Source organism: Aythya fuligula, chromosome 5 (assembly GCF_009819795.1).
Source record: "Aythya fuligula isolate bAytFul2 chromosome 5, bAytFul2.pri, whole genome shotgun sequence".
Lineage (NCBI taxonomy): Eukaryota > Metazoa > Chordata > Aves > Anseriformes > Anatidae > Aythya > Aythya fuligula.
In genome coordinates this window covers 12188898-12208639 of record NC_045563.1, presented here as the reverse complement: position 1 = coordinate 12208639, position 19742 = coordinate 12188898, and the positions used below count along the sequence as shown (strand labels likewise).

The 19742-nt window shown below is 38.4% G+C and overlaps 1 protein-coding gene across 2 annotated transcripts in view; it reads right to left on the bottom strand.

The window, feature by feature from the left end:
• The window catches only part of BEGAIN (brain enriched guanylate kinase associated), a 117751-nt gene extending 106648 nt beyond the window's left edge, over positions 1-11103 (bottom strand). For both annotated transcript variants that reach the window (XM_032188249.1, XM_032188251.1), the window contains exon 1: positions 10841-11103. In XM_032188249.1, the coding sequence (XP_032044140.1) occupies positions 10841-10854 (14 nt within the window). In that variant the 5' untranslated portion in view covers positions 10855-11103. The remainder of the gene's footprint in view (positions 1-10840) is intronic.
• Positions 11104-19742: the final 8639 nt, after the last annotated feature.

The following is a 19742-nucleotide window of genomic DNA, read 5'->3' as shown; positions in this document are numbered from 1 at the left end:
CCCTCAATGCTTTAGACCTCACTTCATGTCTTCCAATCAGTAACGAGGGGGTCTCTACCACACAGATTTCAAGCAAATATACAATCTCTGGTCTGTTGTATTTCTTCTTTCCATTGCATAATTATCATTAATTTCAGCAAGCAGGGCATGAATCTGCAATCCAATGCCCTAATTTCAAATGCTGAAAAAATAGCTAGGGCAAGAACAGAAAATGCAACTAATAACTTTCAGTGAAAGAGCTTCCATTGGTAAAGGGATAAGACCTTTGTCGATTTTACTGGTTCTGCTTTTAATGTTTCCTGACATTGTGAAAGTAAGCTAGTCTTCAGTAAATTGGCTCATGGTAAAAAGGTAAAGAAACAAGCTCTAGATGGATTTAGAAAATATTAAATAGTTTAATGGCTCTGTGCCACGAATCCATGCTGCAGGTGTATGCCAGCAATAGTTCCAATTAATCAGACTTGTAGCAGGCAGAATTCTGGAAATGAATAACAGGATTATCATGTGAGTGCTTTGTTCTTCACGTGAATGTGAAAAATGTATAAATAACTCTGCCTTTTAGATGAAAGAATATGTTCCTTTCCCAAGTCTCTTTCATTAAGATCTCTGCAAAACTGTAGTTAGCTGTTTTCAGCTTCTGTGTGGTCTGTTCAAACCAATAACATAATGTAACTAATCTATGCATAATGAGGTAGATAACACTCAAAAAAGAGTTGTAGTTCTGGGAAAAATGGAGTCCTCCAAGGACGCGGTAATGGATTCATTCAATTGCTTAGAATTCAGCATCTATACCTATTTGTATCTTAAGACTCTTTCCCCATGTTTTGTCTACAGAGATGATGAATAAGGAGATGGGATGGTCTACAAATCCAGGCTGGCAATTTAATCAGAACTGTCTGCTCTGTGTGCAACGATAATTAGTAGTTCAGTGCTATAGGAACCTTAAGATGAAAATCCTGGTAAACGTTTTTACTGTGCAATTGAAATTGGAGAGCTCTTCAGGGTACAGAGATGAGAATGCAAAGCAACTGCAAAGTCACAGGACAGAAGCCCGGTCTGCACCTGTAAGGCATTTCTCAGAATTTTACTATCAAAACTATAGCTGAAACCTTCCACATTCCTTGAATCCAAGTAACATGCAGCCATTATTTGTTTGCTACATGTTCCTAGGTTGTAATAAAAGTTGTTTTTACACAGTGGACCATGGGAGGGTTTTCACTCAGTAAGAAAATGCTTTTAGACTACAATAAATGTTCTTCAAAGTATATCAAGCAAAAACAGATGGGTTAGCATTCTTTCTCTCAAATAGCTCCAAGTGTACCGTGTGCTGGAATTAATGGGACATTTCTCTGAGAGGATTTTACTTTTACATTTAGGTCCTGGTTTGTAAAGAAAAACATCCAGAAGCTCACAGCATGTGAAACCCATCAGTTCTAGTACTGAATCTACTGAGGCTTTGTCAAATTAGAAAGCATAACACAGCTAAAGGAAAGTAAGTTAAAGTCTACAGGTACTGTAAAAATCTGCATCAGCAGCTTTGTCAAGGTGGAAAAAAAGGTTCCTGTTGACAGAAGTTACCTGTTATCTGGAATTACTTGCATCGTTTGCAGTAGACAAGCCATGAAGCTTCAGGCTGGATATTAGGAAAAGACTTTTCACTGAGAGGGTGGTTGGGCACTGGAACAGGCTTCCCAAGGCAGTGGTCAAGTGGTCACAGCACCGAGCTTGCCAGAGTTCAAGAAGTGTTTGGACAATTCTTTCAGACACACAATCTGATTATTATTATTATTATTATTTAATTAATTAATTTATTTATTTTGAGTGGTGCTTTTGGGGCACAGGAGTTGTATTCAATGATCCTTGTGGGTCCCTTCCAGCTTGGATATTCTATGATTCTATGAAAACATCTTTGCTCCCCTAAAGTGATATCTGCTAGAATACCTGCTTAGTGCTATAATTTCATATACTTTTAATTTATTAGGAAAAAACAAACAAACAAAAAAACACAACTACAACAAAAAACACAACTTCTCAGTATTTTGGGTGATGATTTTCTCTTGTAAGTTGGGGGTGAGGGTGGGGGGAGGTGGGGGGAGAAGAGATTACTTTGTTACCACACCTAAATTTGGCCCAAAGAAACTCATGTCAGTCCTCTATCTATGACTCATGTTGTCTGTTTCTTGTCCATATGCTCTGTTGCCAGAGTTATACAAAGGGCTAATTAATTTACTGATGGAAAAGCTAAGACTCTTAACTTAGGCAGTTCCTTTAGATGGGTCTGGGGAGGACTGTGCATTTCCTAAAAGGGCTATATCTTTCCTGCTGTTGGTTTGCCCAACAGTGAAAGCTTAATAGCAAACAGTCGATATTAAGACAAGCTGCAAACTGGCTGTGTATTGTGAAGAAATAAAACAGGACCTGATTTTTTTTTTTCACTTGCTTGGGATGATCACATTTTCCTGTGTTGAGCCATAGTGAGAAGCTAATGCTCTCCAGGTAGCTTACTTACATATCATCGCTACTCTAGTTTTCTCCACTCTACTTCTATTGCTTTGGGCTAGTTTTCTGAGTTTCTCTTCTACAGTACAGAGTATTCAGCTTTTGGAGTATTTGACTCTCACTTGATTGTTCACTCTTTAATTGTTGGTCTCATACCAATTTGAATCAAAATGCAAATAAAAGCATTGTTGCTATTCACAAGCTGAAAGTCAAAACTAAGCATACAATTTATTTTGAAATTTAAATATAACTGTTCCAGTGCTACAGATTGTATGTATGCAGTCTAAAATCTGTGTTTCTCTACAGAAAACAGCACTTTCCCCATCACGAAGAATGTGCCTCTGTCCATGAATATATTTTATTACTAGTTTCCTGTTGAGTTGCTAAGAATAGTGGGCAGGGCTGCAAAACACTTATATTTCAACACTCATGGATCAGTATTAAATCTTGGAATGTATTTGGTACAGTCAGTCCGGACTGTTTCTGATTAACTCTGTGGTAATACTGCTTCCTTATTACAAGACAGAAATAGGATTCATACCAAGAGGAAATAATATCTCAAAGGACAGGTGACCCAGCAAATAAAAATTTAGTTAAAAATATGTGTATGTGCAAAGTCTTTTGTCATGGTTTTAGTGCTGCTTAAACGTCATATCAAGCACCTACATCTGTAGGACTTCCTGGTAGTTAAGACCAATTATAAAGATATATAGACAATTTCTTTTTCTATTTGTAGACTACTCCATACAGGTGGAGCATTGAAAACCATTTTAGTTTGTGCAGTAACTTAGTTAAACTGTAATCCTTTAGTTAAATGGCAGCTCAAAGATTTAGCACTTATTAAAGAAAAGTGCACAGAAAAGGGAAGGACTGATTGCTTATCTTTTCAAATTGCCTGTTGTAAGAATGAGCTCTTGGGGGATGGCTTAAGTTGCCATTCATTGCTGGAAATTCCAGTATAGCTCTTGGAAGGCCTTAAAATTAGAGCAACTCAAACTAATGCTCTTGTCTAAATGGCAGTTAAAGCTAACAGAAACATAAAATGAGCTCATCTGTTTGCCTTGATTTGTATGAAAATGTCAAAATTAAGACCTCTTGCCCTGACATAGATATGAAACTTGGTCTTGCCTAAGAGGGCAGAACTTTGGAGTTGTCAAGTCAGCATAGCAAGGGCTCCCCACAGAGCTCAGTGGCTTTCAGAAAAGAAGCTTGAAGCTCTTCTTTTCTTCTAAGACACCATCTTCCTTCTATGCCTCCTCCTTCTTTTAAAGGTAGGTGAAATCAAAATTATCTTGTTCAACTCCTGGAAGAGTTGAATAACAAGAGTTGTGCAATTCACACAAGTAGTAGGATGGTCACACACACGGGAGTAATCTCACAAGGACCTACAGGCATTCATAATCCCCCCTCCCTTACCTGGGAGCCCTGTAAATTATATAACCCTCTTATTCATGAATTCCTAAAAGTATGATTATTGCTCACTGACTATGGCCTATGTTTAAGCACATTGTACTTCATGCTAAGCTGACTCTAGGTCATCACTAAAATATTAAGACAATTCAGTCCCCTGGATTTTTTTTTTATTTTTTTTTTTTAATATGAAAAGCTGAATATTTTGATATACTTCAGATGCTTTTGGTTTTTAAAGAACATTGAATTAAGTATGGTGATAGAGTTTTTATTTGAATGCATTTTAAAGACACGTGTATAAATCAAGAACTGATTGGTAAATTAAATTGTCTAAGCCATGCCAGCAGCAGTAGAGCTGGCAATTGCAAAAGCCTGTAATAAAGTGTTGCAGACAGGTTATCTCCTTCTTTTCATCAGTCTGTGTACTGTAGCAGCAGCAGCAAGCATTCAAATTGTACTTGATTTCACCACAGAGCACACTCAAGTGTGGTTCACAAACTACGCTGCCCTTGAACCATCTGGGGTTTGCAGCTTGGAAGCTTTTATACTCTTCAGCTTGTAAGATTGTTTTGTTACTGCTGCAGTTGTTGTCTCTGTTAGCTTTGTAAGTCCCTGTTCTCACTGTTTAGCACACTTCCCTGATAGCTTTGGTCAGAGTGCTTACATAAACTGAAATCTAGTTGCTATTAGCAATATAGACGATATGGAGAACATCTAATTTTCCCACCTTTGATTTTCCTGACGATCAAGGATGCATCTTTGTAAAAATCTGTTTGATGCAAAAATTACATCTTTGAAAAAAATCTGTTCTAGAAGCTCTAATCCCTGTGTCACAAAGTTTTGAACTAATCACAAACACTAAAAGAAATAGGCTTCTTTCTGATAAATGTTGTGCAAAATGTCCCCCCCCCCCTTTTTTTTTTTCCATTTTTTTTCCCCCTCTTCTCCTGAGCAGCTCATAGTATTGCTCAGTGATGCACTTTGCCTTGCAAGAAAGGGGTAGGCTGAGCATTATTTGTAAGCCTGGTATCACCTAGGTCCAGCCTCTTCCCCGTGACTCACTGCAGCTCCCAGTTTGATGGCATGGCTCATCTCCTCCTACCTTCTTCCTCAGTCTCTTCAGATGTTTGCTCTGCTCCCACTTGTCCCTGCAGGCCACATTACACTGCCATACCAGGTTTCATTCAGCTTGAATCTGTTCTGCCCTCTGTTCCTGTCATGTTTCTTGTTTGTTGGACACCTTCACTCCACTCAATACTTATCTAGAGCTAAAAGATATTATAACGCAACACTTGTTACAGCACATGACTGGAGATGATTCCTTCCATACTGTTATCCCTGCCTTTTTGATCATTTTTCCAAGCAGCAGGTAGAGGTTTAGGGCACAGGACAAAGGACAAAGTCACAGCAACCCCATTGCCTCAGATGAAGTCATACTGGTTTGACTGACTAGCATAGATAATACCAGTAGTGGAAATTAAGTGGAATGGACATCAGTATAAGCTACACAAACATACTGTGCCCCCAATGGCATTAATAGAATTTCCAGAGCTACTGGCATAGGTAGATCAGCATGGCTCAACACCCCAAACGATCCCAGCTCCAGGTTTATAGTTCCCCTGGGGGCTATGAATATATATATTCTTGTGTGTCCATTGCTTCTACTGCTGTGGTTGTCAGCCACCAAACATAAAGCTCAGTGCAGTCTCTGGGGGAGAGAGATGTGTGGTTTAGCTGTGCTGCACTCACACCTTGGATGGCAGGGTGAACAAACCAGACATGCTGCAAACAGCACTGCAGGGCTGTCACTGCTGCTGGGACTGCCTGGGAGATATAAACTGGAAACATCTTGCAGAGCAGAGAAAAATGGAAACCATCTTTACCTGGAATATAAGTAGTCAGCTCTCTTTTTTTTTTTTTTTTTTTTTTTTCCCCTCTTTCAAAATGGACCCAAAATTGACCCTAGCTAGATGACTCTTCTACCATAACCTCTAATGACCACACATTCATGGCCCTTTCATGCCAGCATTTCCCTATGCTCTATTTCTTCTAAGCTTTCCCTGTGCCATCTCTTTGCCTGTATCCTCAGCTGGGTGTCAAGCTGAGGCATCAGCTGGAGCCTGCAGACACTGCTGAGCAGATGCTGGAGCTGCTGCTTGCACAGCCTTATTGTTGTCCTGTGGCATTGTGCCTTTGTGCATTCAGTGGCTCCCAGCACATCAGCTGTGGATGCAAAGGCAAGACCTTGTATAAAGTAAAGGGTGATTGTTGGGCAAGTTTCTGGAAAAAAAATCCTCTCCTTGTGTTCAAATAACTGTGGTAAAATTAGAGTAGATACAGGCTGAGAGAAGGAGGTACAAGGTGGGAATGGCAGGAATTTGCACTGTTTATCAGCATATGAAGAGTGTTATATTTATACCAAGTGCAAGGAAGGCAGCATGATCTAGTGGGCATTTAGGAAGGTATTCACATTTCCACTAAACTACTATATAAGCTTTTCACCAGGGCTGCACGTGCCTTTGATGTTCCTTGAAGAGTGATTTTCTTTCCTTACCACAGATGAACTCAAACGTGCTTGAGAGAAGTCCAAGATTGAAAATTCAAGAGACATAGATTGAACTGCTGATTTACTACCAGCTGTGTGTGCAAAACAAATCACTCTCATATGCTCTGTAACAAGGGCTATAATGAACTAAAGACGTTACCTCACAGGTCCCTTGTGAGGCTTGGATCACTTTGATCAGAGATCCATAGATGATGAGTGAAGTGCCACTAGTGGTAAAGTAATCCTTAGATGGGGAGTAACATGGATACACTGCAATCTAGGAAGAGGGGAGTCTCCTTGCAGGCATTAATTATGTGAGTCTGACAGTTCATGGTGGTGATGGTGTATCTCATTTGATGTACCTTTAGATATACAGTTCAGCATATTGTGGGTCTTGAAAGCTTAGACTTAAGAATATTGAGTTATAGAGTTTCTGATTTGTCACTTAAATTTTAGGAGCATCATTTTTTAGAGAAAGCAAAAGCTTATATTGAACAATATCTATTGCCTTAACTGGCATTTCCTGTGGAGTGAGATACTCTTCAGTGTAAGAAAGACTGTGAATCTGGTCAATATTTGTGTACGAAAATGTCTGGAACTCTCTTATGTTAAACTTCACAACCTTTCCCTTGAAATGTTAAATGTTATAACCTATATTTCAAGCAGGATTAAATGAAAGCAGTGAAAGAGATACTGTGTGAGTTTGTGCTGAAGTTGTGGTGGAACTGGCAGGTGTCTTCCTTTTGCGTGTCTGGCCATGCTATGGATTAAATCAGACTTGAAGGAGCAGTTTCCTGAGGATTTTCAATTTTATGTGCCAGCCACAACAGATCTGCAAGGCCCAAGACTTGGAAGGCATGTGCTCCTCTTGGAAATACACACCAAAGATAGTACAGGGCTAAGAGTCAAAATAAGATAGTATAGGTACATTTGAAATGTGCTTGAACTAAAATTCTTGGTCCTTGTTTACAGACATGATAAAGAACCAAATACATGAAACTGTATTTAAAAGGTTGCAGTCAGAAGTAATTAATGTTTAAAGTGACTGTATAACCATACACAGCCAACCTACATAAGTGCAGATCTCCAAGGGGTTTGTGATTAGTAGTTAGCCTTACTTCCTGCCTAATATATTGGTACCTTGAGATGTTATAAACACTATGTAGTGTTAAGAATTGTTCGGTGTGAAGACTTCATTGCAGCAACATATCCTTCTAGTCGAGGTTTCGGCACAAAATAGCCTGTTTCCACTTCTAGAGGAAGTCATCCCCATATCAGGCTAAACACTGATAACCTCCCACGTCTGCTTCCTACTTCTTCTTCCACCTGTACTGCTGTCACAGAAAGTCTCTGCTGAAAAGGACAGGATGAGACATCAGAGGTCACAGCAGCCCGTTGATCTGCAAGGGGAATTATTGCTGCATTATATGAGATGAATTGCATCTTTCCAACCAGGTTCTGAGTGAAGGAACATAATGCTGAGAGGTGTGTTTGTTCACTGCATTGTTGTGATGCCCTGGCTCAGTGAGTTCACTACTGATTAAAGTACGGGTGATCAGTGGATCAGTTTTGCAGGCTTCTGTGTCAGCTTCTCTGTCTCTCATGGGTCTGACCACCCCAGTCCTTGGGGGTGTACCAGATGCACTGGAGAAGGTGCTTGCTCCCCTGAAGTCTCTTAGAACTGCCTTTTAACATGTCTGGGCCTGAGGGCTCCCAAGGGATGCCACTGTGTAGCATCTATGAGAAGTGTGGTTCTCTGCACCTATTCTGCACATGTAAAAGGCTTCCTTATCTTGAAGTGCACTGTGGAATGCAAACCTGAATTTCTTTAACCCAGGGAGTTTTCACACTGGATGAGTAGGTGGTCTTGTGGGTATCCACCTTGCTTCTCCTATTTGTCCAACAAGGCTTTGATTTTTATTATGTTTTTTATTTTTTTGCTCATTCCAGACCCCTTCATCCTTCCTCCTTTGCAGGAGCCATGTGTACCCTCTGTGTACCCCAGCTTGTGCCCAGCTGCTGCAGGGTGATGCATCCTTAGCTGGCTGCAGGAGGAGTGAGGAAGAAGCTGGGCCTAGCACAACACCTTCAAGTATGATGTGGTAGTGGCTTTCCTGTGTGTTACACTGGTTTCTTCATCCTACTTCTTATAAAAAAACCACCTCTTTCCTCCTGTACTGTCCTCTTCCCTCATTTATTTATTTTTTTCTTCCCTGACTTCAGGTTCTCTCTCCTCATAGCCTCTCTGAAGCCACTGTGCATAAGAAATGAGGCAGTCTGTCTTAACCTGGGTGTCAAACTTGGATAGGTTTAGGAAAGATCTAATCTCTCAGGTCTGTAAGTTCAGCAGGCATTTAAAATAACAGCTCCAGATTTGATTTCAGTTTCTGTGTCAAACTTTGCATCCAAAACAATGACAGAAGCTCTGCAAAGCTCGGGATGGAGCAGCACAACTTCTGTGCTGGGCCCTGCTGGAGCTCCCACAGCCCAGCTCTCTGCTCCGCTCAGGCACCAGCTTGGGTGACGGGGACCAGCCTCCATCAGAAGCAATTTTTACACACATGAAGTGTAAGCAGAAAACTTCATTAACAAGCTGCTGACACAGCCTGACCCTTCTCTTGTCAGAGTTAATAGCTAAACTCCCACCTCCTCCAGTGGGGCAATATGAGATTTCCATCTTTACAAGTGCTCAGGAAGTACTGAGGTGCTGCTGCATGTCTGACAGCTGCAAAACTAGGGTGTTAGGAAGATGGAGCTTTATGATTATTTACTCTTGTCATAGAAAACTCTCCCTCTCTTTTTCTGTTTGTTCCTGAGTTTATTCTCCTGGGCTTTGCAGCATGTTATTGCAAATGTGGCAAGAGCCTGACTATTAAAAGCAGAGGCCAAAAGAATGCTCAGGAAGGTATAAGAAGTATTGTATCGTGTTTGTGCACACATGCTTATCAAGTGAACATGTAAATATGTATTTGCTTGCATCTGCTAACAGAGTAATTCATGGCATGAGTGTGCATACACCATAGGGGATCTTGCTTAGAATTTTTAGTAAACACAGGACCACATACTGAGGTGCTTTTTCAGTCCTTACTCAGGAAAAACTCACAGCTGTAATGTTATAGCACTTACATGCAAAACAATAATATATTGCATAAGGTTTTTCTTTCAGCTCATAAGTTTACTCTTTCAGTCACGTAAGAGAGTAAAAAAGATGTACAACTGAAGTACTTTGTAAATAAATGACATTAGAAACTTTCTGATGTGCATCTTCAAGTCCACTGTAAGAGACTTAACCTCCTTGTTCTCAAAAGAAAAACAGGATTTTGTTTCCAGCCCAGAATTCATTAAACATCTTTGCTCTTCCATAGTCACCAATTTCCCCCTGTTATTTACAGAATTCTAGCACTTTTATGCATTTCTGAAAACTCAGGATAGCCATTCAGAACTCAAGGCATTAAAAAGTTGTGCTTGGACAATAGTTGTCACTAACCAAACTGAATCACCAGGCTCAGGGAAGGAATTTGGGCTTGTCCAATAAAACCAAGTAAGAGCAGGGCTAGTGTTTTGGTTATCAAATAAAGTTCCATAAAATATTTAAAGGGTAATTAAAAGTTCAGCTTTTACTTATCTCTTCGATAATACCTGGGGATTTAATTAATAAACAAGATTTTATTTTTTAAATTATTTTTAAAGGGCTAGAATGCTTTTTTTTTTTTCTATTTTCTCTCTTTTTCTTTCTTAACAACATACACAGAAGCAATATCCCCCAAAGCAGACTTGCACTCGGACATGAGATGGAAAACTTGTGTTTATAAAAGCCATCTCCTTTTGCTTAAAGCAGTGAGATGTGCTGAGAAACTGGTACAGTATGACAACATTTTAAACACAGAGACAAGATTTATCTGGCTGGTATACAATATAAAACAAAAATTGAACACCAATGTTACAGCATTATACTGAAACAAACCACAGCAATTAGATGCTTTGAAGTCAAGCCTATATTTTCTTCAGCTTTTTTTTTTTTTCTTTTTTTTTTTTTTTCATGAATTATTGATCTACTTTCCTCATTAAATGGAATGGCTGGCTCTTGCAGTAAATGGACAAGTGACTACAACATTTATATAATCAAATATCCTCTGCATCTGGCAATAAAACATGTTAGTGTATAAAACGCCCCTTCTGAATTGACATGTCTGAAAAACAGATTTTATAGTATAACAACATTCCTTTTCTTTTGTCTCTAAAACACAGCTTCCCTTACATTGTCATGCAATCCCATATTTTACACTGATCATATTAAGCAAAATATTTTCAAAGAGCCTGTATTGCCCATTGTGCAGTACAACATTTCTTGTCTATAATGAGATGTAAATAAACTGTCTCACTTACCTTATTTTCTCCATCTCTGCCGCAGAGGCCTACAAGAAATCAAATAATAGGAGCAAGTGAATGAAAGAAAACATTCACTCTGCAGATTTATGCATAGTTAAGGTTTCCAAATGGTTTTCGACAAGTGTCTACAAAGCGACGGTAAGCAAACCCCACATCTGCATTAGCTGAAAATAACATTGAGAGATTAACTCAGGAATAATGCAGCACGCTGCAGGAGCACTGTATACCCACGAGCCATGGGCAACAGAATGACTCAGTTGTAGCGCTGAGGCAGAAAATGGGGAGAGAAAGGAAAAGAAAAAAAAAAAAAGCAGCAGCAAGTAACAGGTTACTGTGCCTCCTGGATTTCACAGGAAAAGTTGAAATGCTGTGCTACCCTCTGCGTGGTGGGCATGGCAGCAGTGCTCGGCTGGCAGGGAAATTAAAGTGACTTCATCACACATGAATTTTGAGCTCAGTTCATCGTGTTTCACAGAGCCTGACAGATGGAGTGGACACAGGCTTGCATCCTTCGTGGGAGTTTAAAATAATCAAATTACTTTCCTCAAGTAATATGCTATCTTGACAATCAGCATTTCAGTATGTGTAGGCTTTTCATTAACCCCTTCATTGCTACTCACCTGCAACTCCAGTAACTCCCCAGTTCTTTCTGCCTGCCGGGCAGCTGGATTTCCATTAACCCTTTGGCAGTTGCCCATCAATTCTGCAGCCTTAAATCTTTACATCCCAGTGGAGCAGAAGGTGGTAATTTTATTAACCTGACTTGTTTCTTTTTACCATATAGATGCTGTAAATTCCTACTTATCTATAGCACGGAGCATTAATCTGTCAGTATGTACATGAAAAGCAGACCCCTTGGTTAACCCCTTGGTTTCTTTTTCATCATTATCTAGTGCGGATCCTTAATAGCTGCTTCCATTTCATCTTATCACACCACTGGCACAGGATCTCAGTAGTCCTTCTGGCCCCGCTTTACTGTAACTAGGGAATGAACATTCAGAGCAATCCTGCGATCTCTAGAGCCAGATAAATCCCAGCATCTCAGAATCTCTTATTTATACTGAAGGCATTGCCCATTAATCATGGACACTTTCAACCTTATTGATTAATGACTAACAATCATATTTGAGTATGAAATAAATTAAAGATTAAAAATAGGGAAATATTAATCAGTTAACCAGCAGGAAATTTGTCAAACTGCCTAACAAAAGATCCCAAATGACAAATTGTTGGTTCCTCATTGTGTCACTCATTTTTCTCTTCTTATTTATTCTTGATTTGCCCATTTGATAAGTTGTCAGTCAGGCCAGTGTTTGTGCGATGATTTCTGCTGACAGACATTAAGACTCTTAGGCATTCACCAGAACTTGGTACGCAAGAAGCCAGCTGCAGGAAAACCCCTCCTCAGCTTCCCAGAAGTGGATGTGATACGCATTATGTGCTCCCTGCATGTCTTTTGGAAGCAGAGGGTAGCCCATGGTAAATCCCAGATGTTAAGATTAATGTCTAACTCAGGGACCTGTAATTGCTTTCTCTAATTTGTATCTATCCATTGAACCCATGCTTATTCTGTAGTGTGCAGGAAATAGTTTAAACATTACCGATTGGAAAACAAACCACGGGGGCATTTCCCTGTGCGTAGGAAGCTGCTGGCGGCCCCGTGGGCTTGCTACTTTGGTTTTCCTGAGATGTATTCTCAAAAAACTGTCCTAATCATCATGCTTCTGTCATTCTATGGAGAATTCATTTTTGCTGGAGCTACTCACTATGGCTTTACCTTGAACTGAGGGAGTCACCTGTGATGACTGAATACTTAAAGATCTGGTTTTAATGCTTCGACTTTGGCAGTATCTACAGATAGAAGGGGAAGTTGCCCAAGCTTTACTTTTGCCTAGTGCAAGAGTGAGGGTTCCATTTGATTACAGCACAGGATGGGGAAGAGGAGCTGTAGGTTGTTTTTTGGCTATATTCTATTGACCTCATCTGTGAAGCATTAGCTGCCAATCCCAACTGGAAATTGTTGGGGGAAAGAAAAGCACAGGAAAAGCCTGACACAAAAACAAAACAGAAAACTAAATCAAGCTACAATTACTTCTGTCAGATTTACTCTCTCTCTCTCTCTCTTTTTTTTCTCTTTATTTAATATGATTCTATTTATTTATCTATTTATTAATAAGAAGTCTCTTTTTTCCTTCCTCACAGTAAAGTTATTTATTTTTTTTCTTTTCTTTTCTTTTGTGTGTGTGTAACAGGGCCAATTTTCCTTTGGACCATTGGGGATGTTCTTCTCTGCTTTTCTCTGACAGCATGGTCAGTGAAGAGAATCTTGTCTCCTTGTCTGATGATGGGAGCAATGGCTTCAGATCAGCCCTCCTCAAACAGGATGCTCTGACCTGGGTCAAAACCTTTCTGGGCTGTGGCGCTACAATGTTCTGTCTTCTGATGGGGATCTACTTCCAGTAAATGAATAAAAGCAGATGAAAGGACTAGATTCCAGGTATGTTTCAGGGGAATGTCCTAGCCTGCATATTAGAGAGTCAAATGTGCATACAGGAATCTAGGTGAAAATAAAGATAAGAGCATCCATAGAAATACAGCTTTCATACCAAGCAGTTTACTTTCTCAGACAATTATTTTCCTTTGGAAGACCTTTTTTGACCTTTTTTTTTTTTTTTTTCTCCTTTTTTACTTCTTTTCCTTCTCTATTTTTTCCTTCTTTTATTCTTTCCTTCTCTCTTTTCCAGTTCTTGTCTTCTCTCCTCTCTTTTACAATTCTTATAATCCCTTCCTTAGAAATTCAAAATTATTTTAAAAGTCTGTGTTTCTGAAACAGCTCTGTTTTCACAAGATGGCATTTTTTACTGAGGCAAAATTGCTGTTTCCTAGCCAATTCCCTGCCACTGCTACAGCCTGTGGAAGCTTAGAGGCTACATCATCCTTAGACGGCTCTCTATGAAGGCTCCCATCTGAAACGTCCTACTGAATTGATTTTAAAATATATTCTAAACGGCTCTGAATTGGAAAATTTTAGGGTGTCTTGTGGGACCTATTTCAAGTAGAAAGACTGAAGTTAAGGTTGGTATAAGGGTATCCTTTATGATATGTCATTTAAGAGTTGCTGCTTGCTAGTGAGTTGATTTATTGTAAGTGCTTCTTGATGTTTGAACTGAGCAGTGTGATTAGAGCCATGTGTGAGTTTTTTAATAACATTTTTAATTAAAATCAGTAATTACCTTTAATTACAGAAGTATCAGATGTAATTTAAATACTTTTTTTTTTTTCTTAAAAAAAAAAAGCAAAACAATATCAAGGCAGTGTGAATAAAGAATTTTTAATCATACTAAAAATAACAATTTTTGCCATTATCAAATAGATTCGCCTTCGTAATTCAATGACTTCCATTTCTGTACACTGTCTCCTACATAAAATATGGAGATTGGATTGAAGATTTTCCTTTCCATGGAAGTCCTTGGTGTGCTAACTTTGCCTTCGAGCACTTTCAGGCAGTGTCTAAAAGTGTTGGTAGATATTTGTCTGGTTTTCAAGTATATATTTTTTTTAAAGTGTGAAACAGAACAATCGACAAGATTCTTTTCTGGAAATGGCAAGCAAGTCCATTTTGCAACAGGTATTCTAAAGTCTTTGTCTTCCTCTTCTTACTCCTCCTTCTCCTCCTCCTCTTCCTCTTCCTCTTCTCCTTCCTCTCCTTTCTTCCTCATCTTCTTCTTCCTTCCTCTTCTTCTTCCTCTTTTTCTTTTTCAGTGTTTGTTTTAAATGGCTATTTGATATTCTTTGCTATTTGTTATATATATATTTTTGAGAACAGTCATTCACTTGCTTGACTGAAAGCGGGGATGTTGTTAATGGAAACCCCAGGAATTTTACTGTGGCTTTTTTTTCCATTTAGAATGTGGTTACTGCTTTTTAGTCAGCATGACAACCTTTCAATTGTTTTCAAGTCAGTAGAGCAAATGAAAAACACTGTGATCCCCTATTTTTTTAATCTCCCCTTATTTAATTAATGAGTCAAACAACCACAAGACAATGGCAGAACATTCTTAGTCATTTTCGTACATAAAACTTAATATAGTGATCAAATTCTTTGATTGTTTATTCTTATATGATTAGTGTTTGCAATGTTGATTGTTGAACCAAAATCTTTTTATTAAGGTAGAAAATCAGGCTGACAGATCTCTCAGCTATCTAATAAAATGTCCTTTCCCTAATCTTACGGTCAATTTTCATTCCTCTGTATCTTCCCAGATAATGTCTGAAAGAGAAGGTCTTTCCAGGAGGTGACAGCTATTCTCTCTCTCCCTCTCTCTCTTTAAATTCAACCTTTTTTTTTTTTTTTTTTTTTTTCCCTAGATTATTTTGCTTTCTTGGAAATACATGTTTCATTTTATAAGGAGAGACAGCTCCCTGAACCTGGCTCAGTACTCACCAGTACTTACCTTTGAGTTCAGCGGACTTTAGGTTGACATGTTGGCTACCAAATATATAAGACAAGAAAGGGCAGCAAGAAATTACTTCTGCTCATTTAGTCTGACATATTACTTTAAGTTGGTCAGTACTGTGGAATTCACTTTTATTTCTGTAAATGAGAAACTGTAAATGAGAGTTCAGCCACTGCTAAAGTCTCGTGTATTCCCAGTGCATTTGTAAACTGCCACGTTTTCAATCACAACTGTTTCACTTCAACATTCCTTTTGTTTTCACAGTTCTACTAATGACTGATTGACATGAATCAGTTTGGCCATTTCCTTTTCTTTTCTACAGGGTACAAGAGTAAAAGAGTTGATTTAATAAAATTTATGGACTACATAATTTGATAGGATCAATCTTTAATTAGACTCGACCCATTTTTAGAGATAAAGTAGAGGCTTCAAAGAACTACTCAAGTGATGAGAAAAATATAGAAATTTATTATATAGGAACTTTCATAGAACTAAGGAAACATCTGCATTTGATTTGGCTTTACATGTTGACTGTATCTAATGGATTTTTATCAAAGAAGAATAATCTTTCTGTAAAACTCTTGCCTGAAATTGTCATAGAGATACAAAGAAAATTAAATTGTCATAGAGATACAAAGAAAATTAAATTTAGTTTTCCATGGCTGACACTGTAATAGATATTTTGTTCAGAAAAGACTACCTCCATGAACACCTCCAAACCACAGGCCATAAAACACCTCCACTGTTCTCAGACCATTCAAAGACACTTAGTATACAAAAGGTGAAGAGGCATAGTGATTCACTTCAGGAAGAAGGCAGAAGAGGTCAAGAACATCTCTAATATCCTATGTCCCTGCAGTAAAGGATGTATTAGGATCATTGGACATTTTCCCTTGCAAAAAGGAACATTATGTTTATTACAAAGAATGAGAGGATTTCATTAAACTGTAGGGTTTTTGCATGCTGGACCTGAGGAAAATTATCTGACAATCAATTTAGACATGAGTAAACAAGAGTAAGACATACCAATTCTCACTGTACCACCAAGAGCAGCATTGTATCATTTCAGCATCCCCTCCCTCTCTGGCACAAACTTATGATGCTTTCTAAAGCAGAGGAATAAGCTCTCCACAGTCAAGTGGGAGAGACAAATAGAAGACAAATAGAAGCTCAGACCTTTGGAACTAATAGCATATGACAAAGATATGCTGTATACAGGCCCACCTCAGTAAAGAAACAAATAAATTATCTTTTTAATTCTTAGAGAAAACAACTAAGTTCAACACCCAAAATGTTCACACCATACCGTACCTCCAGATCATCACTACTCTGTCACGCGAAGTCTATAAGCCTGTTGAGCTCCATCTCGAAAAAGTTATTTTTTTTCCCCATGTGTTCCTGAACACTACTAAACTGATGGAAATCAGAGGGTGATTCCAACCATGCTAAATTGTGTATGAGCAGTTTTTCTCTGTTTAATCTTGAAGCAGGTTTGTTTAAATTTAAAGCACGTTACTCCTACATTATTATTATTATTATTTTTAATTCCAACATGCAGTTATGAAGATATGTCTTATTTGAGAGGGAAAGCAAGACATGATTCTTTGACTGCTCTCAGAAGATTATACTCATTCCTTCTGTCATTTCAGTGTCCCTTCTCTGGATCTATTCCAAATTAACTTAATCTGATTTGCAATGGTCTGATTAGGGCTGTATATCATGTACAAAACACCTTGCCAGTACCTTGTATAATAATACGAATGCTTCAGCATCTCTAAAGAGAATATATCTGCAGTATATCTTAGGCTTGTCTCAGATTTCCCATAGTTCAGCTGTATTGGAGGCTCATAGCTATTTTACAGTCTAACAGTTCACATAGATCTCAGTTTCTCTGCTACTTCCAAATGAGACCCACTACATGAAGCCTTTACATGGATGGATTTGTGTTAAATTGCATCCTATTTCCATTATTCTATTTATCATGCATGCAAACCTGATTATGAACTCACGGTTACTATTAAGCTTTTGTAATTGGATGCATCCAAAAACTTATTGTAAAGTTCCATTAGCAAACAGACTTCCTTTTAAACATATATATATTTTTTAATACAATTTTCATTCAGATTAATAATCTTGATTTACTCTCTGTTTTATCAGTTTTAAACAGTAATTTTCAGATGAGCATTTTATGTACTGCTTTGTGCAAATCTAGATAGATCAAAATACATTCCTTTTGTCTGAAATTGGTTCCTTTAGCAGTTTTAACAAAAGTATCTTTTTGTGTTTTATGCTACTTCTCTGCATCCGTGACTGCTCAGCTTGCTTGACCATGTAAGCCTTCACCCTCCTTTGTGTTACATTTTCTCTTTACCAGTTAGAATATGACATTTGAACCAATGCACTCAGTGAAAAGCTTTTTCTTCTGGGCTTGCTGCTTCATATGACAATCTATCAGGATCTTGAGATGAGGATTACCATAAGATTCCTGATATCAGCAGGGTGAATGAGTCCAACTTGCTCTCTTTACCTATGGTAGTTATTTTTGTGTCTTCTTCCTTAATCAGATATCACAAAATTACCCTCACATTCACTATCATCCCTATTTAAAGGTGAGACAAATTAGCATTTTAAATAATTGGACCATATCTAAATTATCCTGAACTTCTCTCTGACCTTCAGCATACACTAGGTCTTCCTTTTTTTAAAAAAATATTTTTTTAAAAAAAAAATATCTTTTCCTGTTTTTATAGTTGAAGATCTTTTTAGAGCTAGTCTTGAAAAATCCTTAGCAAGGTCTATATTCAATGAAATTCTTGCTGAGAGAGTGGGGAATAACCACAACAAAAATGAGATAGAAATCTTGGGCATTTTTCTCACTCTAGGCCTTTAAGTTCTCCACAGTGTATAATGCATGTGTGAGCATGTATCAAATAACCAAAAATTAAAATGAAAATATAACCTACAGGCTTCTCTTTCACATGCTTCGGAAAACATAATATTCTCAAGCTGTTTTATTTCCTAATATTTTAGGATCTTTGTTTTGCTTCCTTAGTTTCATTTTCACTCTGTAAAGTCTCAGAGCCAGCTTCCCAATAGGGGTAAATTAGCAGAGCTCCAGTGAAGTCAAGCCTTGCCGATTGATACCACTAGAAGCTCTGCTCTTAAATGGCTGTTTTGGTGAGTCAAGCTGATTTCTGTGATACCCAGTACTCTCAGCTGGCATGAGATGCTACAGTCCCTCTGTTTCTCTATCTCAAAAAACAAAAAACAAACAAACAAACAAAAAAGCCCCCCAACCAAAACAAACAAACAAAACAAAACCAAAACCAAAGAAATAACAGCAACAAACAACAAAAAAACAGTCCCAATGAACTTGCACCTGATCTCTATGTTGCTTGGCAAACCATCCAGTGAAACCTGAACAAAGACTACCAAAATTAGGCAGCTTTTTGCCTCAAAACAACAGTTAAGACTCCCAACTGCTCAGTATGCTTTTTCTCAGTCAGATGATTTGAACTTGTACAATTACTTAATGTGATTAAATTGGCTATTTGTATTAAAATAGTCCTTGTAGCCATCAGCAGAGATGAGGCTCCATGGTGCTAGGAGCTGTACAAACTAGTCATGTAAAGAGGAAAGCCTTTCCCTGACAATCTGACTGGCTAAAATAGACACAGATCCATTCAGTATTTTCTTCATTTGTATGATGCCAAGACATAGTAGCACTTGTGTTTTGTGAGACTGGATTGATGAACTATGTTTTCTTAACAGTTCTTCAGCATCATATGACTCCACAGAATTTCAGAAGGTGAAAACAGAGAGGTGAAACCAAGCTGCCTCTCCAGCTGACCCTCTGTACACTTCCAGCTAGCTTGACTCCAGTATGACCCCACCAGGTACAGTTCATCAGTATTGTAAGTGAGCAGAGGCTGAGAAGCCAGAAGAAAATGTAATCTAATTGACTAACTGGAGTCTGTGTGTCTTAAACCAATACATGGCACTACTTACTGCACATTGCCAATATACTTCTGTGGGTGTCTATATTACAGACATTGTTAACTGTAATTATAGACATTACATTAAAGTATTTAACCACAACAGCTGACATTTAAAAAGCTCCTGTTTGTCAATACATAAAATAAAGTTATGTTTGAGGCAGTCAGGAGTAACTGGTGCACTGACTCCTGACTTGTTAAGGGTGACGTGGTAATGAGTGGGACCAAAGCTTGGGTCATCGTGAACCAGGACGGCTTATGAATTCTAAAACAGCTGACAAAAGTCCTGAACATTATTGTGTTTGCATCTTTATATCTCTACATATGTCTCTACATACTAGAGATGTTTTCTTCGTGAATGCTGGCGACAGGAAGTGGGAGAGAGAAATGAGAGGGGGAGCAGAACTGCAAAATTCCTACGTCCTACACTCATAGAGTTCTGTTTGT